Source organism: Malaclemys terrapin, chromosome 1 (genome assembly GCF_027887155.1).
Source record: "Malaclemys terrapin pileata isolate rMalTer1 chromosome 1, rMalTer1.hap1, whole genome shotgun sequence".
NCBI lineage: Eukaryota > Metazoa > Chordata > Testudines > Emydidae > Malaclemys > Malaclemys terrapin.
The window spans coordinates 196,793,160-196,804,834 of NC_071505.1; the positions used below are offsets into that span (position 1 = coordinate 196,793,160).

An 11,675-nucleotide genomic window follows, 5' to 3' on the forward strand; every position below is an offset into this window, starting at 1 on the left:
GCAACATTGAAATGCTGATAGTGCTTCTGGAGGACTTAGTCTACTCCCTGTTCCCTGGCTCAGGAAGCCGTACACTGGCCACCTTGACAACACCAAAGCAAGATTCAGTTCCTAGCTCCACAGGAGCAGAATGACAGTTAAATGTGCTTTTGGTAGCCTGGAGGAACATTTGGCTCTCAGTGAGAAAAATATTCACCGGCTTATAACAGCCTGTTGTGCGCTGCATAATATCTCTGAGCACAGAGGGAAAAGTTGATGCCAGGGTCAAGATGAAGCAGCTGTCTGATATCACAAGCTCCGAGGCTGAGAGCGGCTTTCAAAGAACACTTTAAAGGGCAGCCACAGTCATCTTCTCTGGACCTCCAGCTTTGGGTGCTGCTAAGAAGTGTGTAGTGCTGGCTGTACATTTATAAATATGACAGGGTGTCTTCCTGAAGTTATGAATTATGAGGTGCATGCAGTACATTTACAAGTACTGTTTGCTTTGAGTACAGCTGTGCATTCTTCAATATGTGGTGTGGACTATCAAAGATAACTTTATTCTCCAAAAATAAAAATTTATTGTGTGGGCAAAACACTGTGCAAAAAAACCAGGCAATGTTCTACTTTAAAATTGGAATGGGAGTAAATATTTCAGTCCATTTGAGTGCACAAATGTGTAACCATAACGGACTACATACACCAACTGTGGTTGTCAGAGGTCAGCGTGTGTATGTGAATGTGGTTTTCCTTGCTAGCTCCTGGTGTGGAATGGTAGGGGTGAGGATGAGGCCAGTGATGCCCTGTGGTGTGTGGCTGTGTGCGCGCTCAGGGAACAGTGACAGTGGAGTTCTTCAAGGACCGCAAAGGGTGATTTATTTATTTTTAAATATCTGTACGTCAACCAGCATCTGCAGCATTTGGATTGGCTGCCTGTGGAGACGCCTTCATTCCTGGTGCACTTCCAGCACCTTGTCCAGGGTCTTTGAATTCCTCCTCCATGCTGTCAGTCATGGTGAACCACTTAGCCATTGTTCATGGGCTGCTGCAGCATGGTCTTGAAGACTCTTTCTGAACAGGTTCACCTCTTCTTTCTCCTCCTCAGCAGGGTCAGGCATTCTGGGGTGTGGAAGAGGCACCTCTCAAGGCTTCCATACTAGAAGCTGCTGATAAAAACAGACAGATGTACCATTAACTTTACAATCTCAAGGGAAAGGTAAGTTTCAAAACTCCCATCCCGTATTCACATGAACACTTTTAAGCAGACACCCTCTGCCCCATTCACTGACAACACCAGACAATTTGGCACTAGGTGAGAAAATAGAAATTCCAATTCCCTGGTAGGGTCATATACTTTTTATCTGCCCACTTGCAGGCAGGCAATGCGATGGAGATGCCAAATGGTCTTAGCAGGTTCCTTAAGAGCATCAGTGATAGGCATGGCAAGCCTCATGAAGGGTGACGTATGTAACCACTCCAGGAGTTTATGGTGGGACTCCTGCATCTCCTCCAAGGGAATCTGGAGGGTGTCAGCAATTCGCTTCATCAGTTCCTGGAACTGCTTGAAGTCATCTGCTCTGGAAGACAGTGGAGTTACTTACTAATATCACCACTTCATCAAGTGATAAGGAGGAAGAGGAGTCATCTCCTTGTCTGCCCTTGATTCTTGCTCCTAGAAGCACAGGCTTCCTCTGGGCCCCAGGGGTGATCTGCCCCCCACCCGCCCCTTTCCCCCCAACTCCCACCCCTGCCCTGCCTCTTCCCGCCCAGTTCCACCCCACTCCCGCAAGCACACTCTGTCCCATGCTCCCCCCCCCCCCAGCCCCTCCTGTACAGCACGGAACAGCTAATTGTGGTGGGCGCTAGGAGGGATGGGGAGGAGTTGATGAGCAGGGCTGCTAGCAGATGGCAGGTGCTGGGAGGGGAGAGGGGGGAACTGGCTGCCGCTGGGTGCTAAGCACCTACTAATTTTTTTTCCCTGGGTGCTCTAGGGCTAGGTACAGGTGGTGGCAAGCCTCTGTGTTCTTGCCATGTGGGTGTCTTTTAAGGTCTAGCCTCCTCTAGTACCTCAGTTGAGGAGGAGGAGTCATGTGAGTAGAGAGGGAACCCTAGACTGAGATTTAAGTGTCAACATACTCCAAGGGAGGGAGGGGGGAGAATAAGGATTCTGCTCATACTGTAGAAGAGGGTAAGCATGGGGTACTCTAGGTGATTGCGGGGGAAGGGGGAGAGTGTTAATCAGGGACTGAGTAAATCTCAGTAGGGATAACTGGCAGGGGAGGAGGGGCCTAAGGATCTGCTAGTCTCTCCTATTAGACTCTAAATTCTTGCTGTACCAATGCCATCAAAGTTGAGGCTGAGCAAAACCACCCTACCCCTCAAACCCCTCAGTAGGTGGGCCATGGCCCTACACCATGTGGGGTGGGGGTTAACTGAATTGTTTTAACAGGGCACCTACAGTGGCCAGAGCCAAATTTGAGCATAGTCACATGCACAAATAGGGCAACGCAAGTAGTCCTACCTTTGAAGTATAGACAGGGGCTATGGCTGTTCTTAGTCTTGGCTATCTCAGGGACACAGTCTTTTTGTGACCTGACCCTTGGATTACAGCTGCATTCCACTGAGACAAGGAAAGTGGTGACCAGTTGGGGCAGGCAGGTGGCCACAGGTGACATTTTCACAGGAACTAGCCCTAGCCTATAGCACTCATGCCTAGACAAAAAACAAGCACTCGCCTCAACTGCCTTCAGAATTAAATACACAGCCCCCATTTCACTCTGGCATTCTCACAATCATATCCTCATTTTCACCAAAAGTGGGCATCTCCATTTTTACACATGGGAAACCTGAGGCACAGTAGATGCCCCACTTTTGTTGTAACAAGTGTGAGATACACAAGGGTCCCGCTTTACAGCAGTGCTGAATACACACATCTCCACCTGAAAGTAATGGGACTTGGGGCTGTTAGGCCTTACATGTCTTGTGTTGGGCACCTAAAATTAGTGGATATATATGTCTGGATAACATCCCCAAGGGTACACTGTGTAGCTTGAAAGCTTGTCTCTTTCACCAACAGACGTTGGTCCAATAAAAGATAATACCTTACCCACCTTGTCTCTCTTGTCCTCGGACCTACAAGGCTCCCACAACATTGCAAACAGCTGAGTCAGTAACAGTTTGCAACAACACCCACTCCCTCTCATCCCATTCCTCTGCTCAACTCCCTTCATGGATAGGTGAACCTCAAAAGGCCTTGAGGCTTGACTTTGATGTTTTCTAATAGGCAGGTGCTTGTTTAAAGCATCTCTGAAACTCTCTTCCTTGAAATCTTGTATGAACAGATAGCCTTGCTTGCTAGTATAGAGTTTGACTAGCTGTCTCTTGGGGCTGGTTAGGTCAGAAACACTGTAAGAACGACAGCCTCGCTCTCGACTTTCAGATTTCAGCTGGGATCAGCCGTGGAAGTGGAGAAGGACATGGAAAAAGATTAGGGAGGAAAGAAGAAAGACACTAAATTTTAAAACCTCCTTGGTGTGCTTTGGCCAGAAGTTTAGCTTAAGTCCTGTGTGTTAGCTAGAGAGATTTGTCTGTCCACTAGTAATAAGGGCCAACGAATAATGATGTACAAGTACACTGAAGATGAACATTAAAATGGCTTTTATTGGGATTCAAAGAAGAAAATTAAAAATTTCTCTGCAGCTCATTCCCTGCTGACGGTGGTGGACGGTCATGTTTAGATATATAAAATAAAGTTGTGCTGTGACCTTTTTCTTGTAGCTGGAAGAGAGGCACAGGTGGATGGAGGATAACTGGGCTCTTATGTGGAGAGACATTTCTTGTAGTAAGCTTGCTGCAGCAGACCCTACAGTCCTTTGTGTTGCCAGGAGGTGTACAGTAATGAATGGAAACTGATACTTTATTTCTGTACAAGGGCACACCAAGGGAAATTATATAGAAAACACAAAGAATGATAAGGTTGCACCATCAAGCACTGGGAAATGACAGAACGCAGGTTACCCATGGACCCTTAGTTCACCTCCCCTATGGTACAAGAAACTGTCCCTTCTCGCAGTACTGGTCCCTGGAACCACAGCCTTGGAGCAGCAATTGCAGAGAGCACCTGGAGACCACGTTAAAGCATACTCAGCCCAGACAAAAATCTTCAAAGAATCTATCATATCTCCACTGAGCATCTGCAAACCGAGATTATCAAAGGCTCATAACCTGGCCAGATTAGGGCAGAGTTTCATGGGAGAAGGCAAAAGGCACAGCTCTTACATCAGGGTGATCCCTCCGCCAAATGGCAACGCCATGCTCCAAAGTATGGAGGTGTGAGAGCTTCTTATATAAAAACCATTATAAGATGATTTTTAATATGGAAAAATACACTGTTTTGCCCCTCATCTCATTCTGAGATGGGGCCAAAACATTTATAGTGAAGATTAAAAGTTATATGAGGCCTGAGGCGGACAGCTGGTCTAGAAAATTTGCTATCTACACCAACTATACACACACACACAAAAGTATAGTCATCTTATAAATATATAAATAGTTGCTTTTTTTTTTTTTTTTACATTTATGTTCTATCAGCAGTCACTCAAACATTCCTGGACACCATCATGGAGAATGCCTATAGGTTAAAACAGAAAATAATAACTTACTATAAATGTTTGGAGCTGGTTTTGAGATTTAATAGAGAATGGCATGCCTTTTTATAGTTTTTGTTTCTTTTTTAGCCCTATGCAATTCTATAGCAAGACTATACTTCACTATTCCATTTTATAGGAGAGTTTGAAACACTTATAGCAAGATAATTATTTTCTTGTACATTCTATAGGATTTTCCATAAGGGTGCCCTCAGATATAATGGGAGTTCTCTTATATTCTAATAACAAAAAGCTTTGCCCTCCTACAATCCTTAGCTTACTTGGAGAACAGAGCCTCTTCATTGTTAGACTGTAGTGGGCTGAGGGGTGGTTGGGGTGCAGAGTAGTTTGCCTCCCTCAGGGGGACATACACACATCTCACTGTCCCTGGGGATGGTGCTGCCAGCAATTACGATTCTGTCATTGTCAATGGGACATACACACTGGGGACAGCCATCAGGAGGGCTTCCGGTCTCCTTGCATGTAGGTGAAACCGAAGGACAAACTGAAGTGCACGAGATATTCCCTGTAGAAACACAGGTGCAGAGTCGGGTGGCAAAGTCTATGTGGAAAGATTTCCCCACCGGGACGTTTCCATCCTCGTAGCCTTGCATGGCGCATTCCAATTGCTGGTAATCTGGACAGGAACATGGAGGGACACATATAGCACAGCAGTTCTTCTCCGCAGTCACCGCTGTGTGTTGGTCAGGGCAGGGGCTACATTTGACAGGAGTGCAGTCTGCTTTCAAGGGTTTACAGGCAGCTGTGGGTAGCAGAAAGCAGCCCAGCAACTGGCAAAGCAAGTGTTCAGGCTTCATGTTTTCTATTTAAAAAGAGAGAGAGAGAAGCAAAGAGCAAGAGCAGAAATTGTGTAAATGTTAAGCGTTCTGTGCGGAACTGTGCTACTGAAAGCAAATGGTCACGTTCCCGTGAAATAGTTACTCACTGGTCAGCTGTACTATTGTAATTATAATCTGTGTAGCGATAGCACCTCGTGCCCCCAGGCCAACCATGCTAGCTGCTGTACAAAGCACAGAACAAAACAAAAACCCCTGCCCCAGAGAGCCTCAATTAGTTCTTCCTTTACTTACCCGGCAAGGCCAGCGTTCCAGTTCTGGGTTTCTCCTCAAGAATGGACTCAAAGTTAGTCTGTTGTAATGGACTGATCATTGTACTGGGAGCCAGGGACCATGAGAGCTAATGCTGGCTTTGCCACTTACACTCTTTAACCTTGGGCAAATTACTTAAGCCCCCTTGCCTCAGTTTCCCCATTTATAAAAATGGAGATAAAATTTACTTTCCTACTTCAGAGGAGTGATGTAATTCACAAAGTGCTTTAAGGATGAGAACATCTAAATATTAAACTTTTAAGTCTATTTATAAAAGCTGGTTTGGTCATTTTTAATTTGCATGTCACTGCCTGCTTCAATAAAGTGTCGTGTTACAAGATTTGGAGATTTTTTCAGGCCAGGAGGGATCATTAGATCACCTACTCTGACCCTGTGTACGGTATAGGCCATAGAATTTCATCTAGTTACCCCTGTATTGAGCCCAATCATTTGTGTTTTGGTTAAAGCAGATCTTCTAGAAAGGCATCCAGTCTTGATTTGAAGTTTGTTCCCAGAGCCGGTGCTAGCCCATTGGGGTCCACAAACAGGAATATCCTCCCCTCTCCTCTCCCTAATACTAAAGCAGGCAACAAAAAGCAAATAGGGGGCCCTCTTGAGCTTTCGGGCCCATAAGATATTGCTTAGTCTGCTTATGCCTAACGCCGGCTCTGTTTGTTTCAATGGTTGATGACCGTCACTGTTATTCCGATTAGAAAGGCAAATGTTTTTGGTCTGGCTTCAGCTTCCAGCCCTTGGTTCTTGTTCTGCCTTTATCGTCAATTAAAGAGCCCTGTAGTACCTAATATTTTCTCTCTGTGAAAGTACTTATACGCTGTAATCAAGTCATCTCCTGATCTTCTTTACGATAAACTAAACATACTGAGCTCTAAGTCTCCTGCTGTAAGGCATGTTTTCCAGCTCTCAAATCATTTTGTGGCTCTTCTCCTCTCCAAGTTTTCATCATCCTTTTTAAAATATGGACACCAGAACTATACACAATATTCTAGTAGCCAAGGCCATATACAGAGGTCAAATCACCTCTCTGCTCTTACCCACTCTGCCTGTGTTTGTACATCCAAAGATTGCATTACCCTTTTTAGCCACAGCATTGCACTGGGTGTTCATGTTCTGTTGTTGTCTTTCTGACACTAAATCCTTTTTCAGAGTCACTGCTTGCCAGGATACAGTCCCCCATTCTGTAGGTATGGCCTGCAGGTGGCGGTATTAAAGGCATTCTGTTTGAATGGGCCCAGCTTACCAAGTGTTGCCAACCACTCTCCTGATCTAGCATGAGGCTTGTGATATTTGGTGCGTTTCTTAAAGCCCCAGCTCCTGGAGTTATGTGAATGCACAAGAATCTTAGTTTATTTTTGTTCAATGAAATTCTCTAGGCTTCATGGTTGCAGAGAGAAGCTTGAAAACATTACCCAAATGCACCTTTAAAGGCTCTGAAACCAAAGGCAAATAAGAACTCAAAAGGGATTTTTTTTAAAATTCTCATGATTTTTAAGCCAATCTTCCAATTTTTGAATGCTTACCAGTGACAATATTGCTTCCTTGTCCTCATCATTATTTACCAGTCAGCCAATCTTTGATTCATCCACAAATTTTCTCCGCAGAGATTCTACATTTGCTTCCAGATCACTGATAAAAATGGCACCAGACTTAGAACCGATTCTTAGAAACACTTCCATTAGATGGTGATTTCCCATTGAAAACTACTTTTTGAGATCTGTCAGCTAGCCTGTTCTTAATCCTTTTAACGTGTGCTTAATTTCTATTGTCTTGTGCTAAGCTTTTAATCAGAATGCTGTGCAGTACTAAGTCAAAAAAATCTAAGTATATTACATCAATGCAGTCTCCTTTGTCAACCACACTTGTAATCTTCAAAAAATAAAATCGGGTTTGGTTGACAAGACCAATTTTCCCTAAAGATACAACATTAAATAAATTTGTTAGTTAATAGTTACATAGAGATGAATTTTCTGCTCAGATCAGTCCAATTTTCTTTAAGATACCCCATGTCTCCTGACCTGATCTCCAGACCCATTCCCCAGCTACCACACACTCCTGGAAAATGGCCTCTCTAATTGAATTAACTGCTTGTAATTAATATTTCAGAATAGTAAAAGGGATCCTTTTTTAAATCAAATATGTGACTGTGCTCTAAAATATAAAACAGTTTTAATTACCTGGATAGTCTTGATGCCAAATGTGACAGATGATTTGGCCCAGGAATGGTGATCAGCCTTTTGATTTTTCTCCCAGCATAACCATACCAGTTCAGCTGCAAGGTCATCTATTTATATGCAATGGCTCTCTGAGCCTTGATGCAGTACAAACAGGGAGGGAAAGCCTTTGCAACACTAAATGCGTGGCTGGGAGTGGTCAAAAAGATTTTTATCTTGCTAATGTCTTCAGTTTAGTCTATATCTCTCTTGGTGATCTGTATATCTGTGAAGTCTATTCCAGATTGTGGTGCAATCCTACCCTTCCCCACCCCGCTTTAAACTTTGACTGAGAGTAGTGAAAAGACCATTAGACTGATAGCCTGCTAAGCACAATAAATATAGTGTATATTTGTATATGGTTTTCCATCCACAAGCGTACAGAAATGATTCGAAAGCTAGGAATATACAACACTACTGAACTGCATCCAACACTGGGGAATAACAAACTCAGCTGGTAGCTTCTGTAGGCCGAGCGCATTGCCCATTCCAGGGGCTCCCTGTGCGCCACCCTCCCATCCTCCTCTAACTGTGAGTCCTTGCAACTCCCCCACACTCACCTCTGCTAGGCTGCCATATTCTTTCCCCCCATTCTACAGGCTGTGAACACTCTACATGCTCCTCTACCAGATTCCCTGCCTTTTGGTCCCCATGGCAGGGGATATGTTTGCTTCCTTTCCCTCCATGCTCCTCATTCACTCCCAATCTCTTTCCTGCCAGGGATTATGTGTGACCCCCATTTGCCCCCACCCCTAGAGCAAGGTCCCCCCCACTCTCTATCAATTTTAATCCCATTCTAATCTTCGTGAAGCGTCCCCCTCCCTGTCGGATTTCTGTTCACCCAACCACTTTCAGTGGGCTACTGACAAATGTCTATTGTTTCTGTGGAGTCTATTAGCTGGGACAAGCTTTGCCCATTCTTTTCTAATTCATCAGTGCCACAACTCTTCCAGTCTCAACTTCCACAGCTACAGTGCCAGTTTCTGGGGGCAGCCCAGCTAAGCATCTGTCTCCTGTCTTACTTTCTCAGGTGCACCCCTTAAACCTGAGAAGCACTTTGCACTTCACAAGTTAGATAACACCCAACACTTGGCCTAAATGAGCAAGGAAGCATGTGATCCTCATGGTAAATGCAGGTGGTTTGAGTCATGCCAGCCATGCCCCAGATGGCATTTGCAAGTAGGGGTATTTGGAGGAATGGGCCCATTGAAGGAGTGAATTTTGGGCCTGATGTTGCAAACAGTTATACATGTTCTTCCTATAACTTCACTGCGACTCCTCCTAGTGAAGTGACACAAATGCTGAAGTGTTTGTTTGCAAGATTGGGCTCTCCCAGTCATTGTGAAAAAAAATGTCCTGGTTAGTTTTTAGCCACAAGCCTGACATGGTCTACAAATTTAGCCTTTCTAATAGGGGAAGAAAGAAAAGAAAAATACACCTCATCTCCCCACCCACCCCTTAAGCTTAAAATTCCACTTCACATTGTTCCTGTCTGATGCCATCCCTGTGGCATTATAAATATGCTCCCACCTAAGCTCTAGTTCAAAGGTTAAAATCTTTAAAATTCCTGCATTGGCCAAAGGAAAAAAAGGCAAAAGTCACACACAAATAGGAGCAATTGCTGTGATAACTCACCCCTGAGTGGCTAACAACTTCCAAGTGGCACCTCAGTTGTGTTAGCACAGGCAGCGCGTGTTAGGCAACATTACTAACAAAATCCTCTTTCAACTGTCACACTTGTTTCTTAGCCCTCCTGACTTGAGCACCAGTCCCATTCCCCAGCTGCCACACACTCCTGAAATCATCCAGTAACCACTCAGACCCACCCCCATTCCCAGCTCACCTGCAAACCCCTCCCATGCTCCACTGCATGCAACATGCTTCATCTTCTCAAAAGATTGGAAGGTAAAGGAACACTGCCCAGGAGAAGGGTGGCAGAGTGAGGAGGGTTATACAAGACAGACAAGGTAGGTGAGGTAATGTCTTTTATTGGACCAACTTCTGTTGGTAGGAGAGACAAACTGACCGGCTACACAGAAGAAGAGCTCTGTGTAGCTGGAAAGCTCATCGCTTTCAGCAGAGGAACTTGGTCCAATAAAAGATGTTACCTCACCCACCTTGTCTCTCTAATATCCTGGGATCAACAAAGCTACAACACCACTGCAACCAAGGATTATACAAACAGGAGCGGCTCTATGTATTTTGCCGCCCCAAGCACGGCAGTGAGGCAGCCTTTGGCGGCATGCCTGCGGGTGGTCCGCTGCTCACGCGGATTTGGTGGCATGCCTGTGGGAGGTCCACCCGTCCCGCATCTTCGACGAACCTGTGGGACCATCGGACCTCCTGCAGGCAAGCTGCCGAAAGCGGCCTGACTGCCGCCCTCACGGCGACCTGCAGGCTGCCCTCCACGGTTTGCTGCCCCAGGCACACGCTTGGTGCGCTGGTGCCTGGAGCCGCCCCTGTATACAAAGCACTTGTGGCTATAAACAGTGGGAAAGGGAGAGACTTTACTGTAATACCCAAAAAAAAAAAAAAAAAGCTGTCAGTCAGAGGGGGAGAGAAAATAGATAGAAAGACCTGTTAGATCACAGGTTTTGTTGTTTAGCTACATAATTGCAGTATATTGGTCCCAAGTGCATGGGGAAGTGTAGCTGAGGCAAAGGCTGAAATAGCTAATTGCTGTTTTTTGTTTGCTCTATCCCATGTTTGTTTAATCCTGCAGTCTTTTTGCCTGTGAGAGACAATGATATTTCATCTCCTTTGTAAAGCCCTTTGAGAGCTACAGATAAGCCATACTATACAAGAGCTAAGTATTGTCATTATGGTTCTATCACACAATCTCAAATTCCTCACATACTATCCCAGCAAATAAAATCCCCACCCGGCTGTCTGAGTTAAGCCACCTTCTTCCACACTCATAACGTCTACAAAACAGTTTTGCTTTGTCACTACAAAAATCTGTACCAAAGTGAAAATGTACAGCGTAAAGTAAATGTAATATAAAAACAAATAGCACGAGGAATTTAGTTTGGGATGTATTTGTTCATTTTCATATTTCATACAATCCTTTATTTTAAATTTACCTGTGTCTACCCCAGAATTTGTAGTCTGCCTTAGAAAATGTATTGTAATTCTGATTATTCATGATTGTATGATCAAGGTCATGGCTCCTGCCCTTAGGGTTTTACAGTCGAAAGCCAAACAAAATGTGGTTGTAACAGACAAGAGGGCACGGAGGACAAGGGTAATGATAATAAAGACGCCAGCTTTCACAGGTTAACAATCTCATGGCTCTGAATCATTTGAGAGAATATTCCTTTTGAAAATAAATGAAACCAGCTACTCAGAAACCAAGGTGCCTTGCTACTGATTGTAGGTAGTTTGCTTCAGGCAGCACACACTTGGCCTTGAGTTAGACATGAATGAGAATGACTTTTATAAAGAATTTTTCTCAGATCCTACTCAGAAGGATCCCAAAATATTTTACAAACAATGAACCTAGGGTTACCATAATTTAATTTAAAAAAAGGAGGACACTCCACGGGGCCCTGCCCCCGCCCCAACTTCGCCCCTTCCCCATGTCCAGCCCCACCCCAATTCTGCCCCTCCCCTGAACGCTCCGCCCCCTGCTCCTCTCCCCCCGCACCCCGCTTCCCGCGAATCAAAGGTTCGCAGGAAGCCTGAAACAGGGAGGCAGAAGGTAAGCTGGCGCT

The 11,675-nt window shown here is 44.9% G+C and overlaps 1 protein-coding gene across 1 annotated transcript; it reads right to left on the bottom strand.

Annotated features, from left to right (window-relative positions):
* Positions 1–4,584: 4,584 nt before the first annotated feature.
* On the bottom strand, positions 4,585–9,868 carry LOC128830609 (fibulin-2-like). Its single transcript, XM_054016475.1, has 2 exons — positions 9,806–9,868; positions 4,585–5,448 (listed from the first exon to the last, which is right to left on the bottom strand). Exons 1-2 carry the CDS (start codon positions 9,846–9,848, stop codon positions 4,931–4,933), a joined length of 561 nt encoding a protein of 186 aa, XP_053872450.1. The 5' UTR covers positions 9,849–9,868; the 3' UTR covers positions 4,585–4,930.
* Between the last annotated feature and the right edge of the window lie 1,807 nt (positions 9,869–11,675).

What these genes read in the sequence shown, in the direction of transcription:
- LOC128830609 (XM_054016475.1), bottom strand. Translation starts at nt 9,848, where the DNA reads ATGAAGCATGTTGCATGCAGTGGAGCATGGGAGGGGTTTGCAG. An exon ending in AGCATGGGAGGGGTTTGCAG is followed by an intron (nt 5,449 to 9,805) that starts GTGAGCTGGGAA and finishes CTTTTTAAATAG; the next exon opens with AAAACATGAAGCCTGAACAC.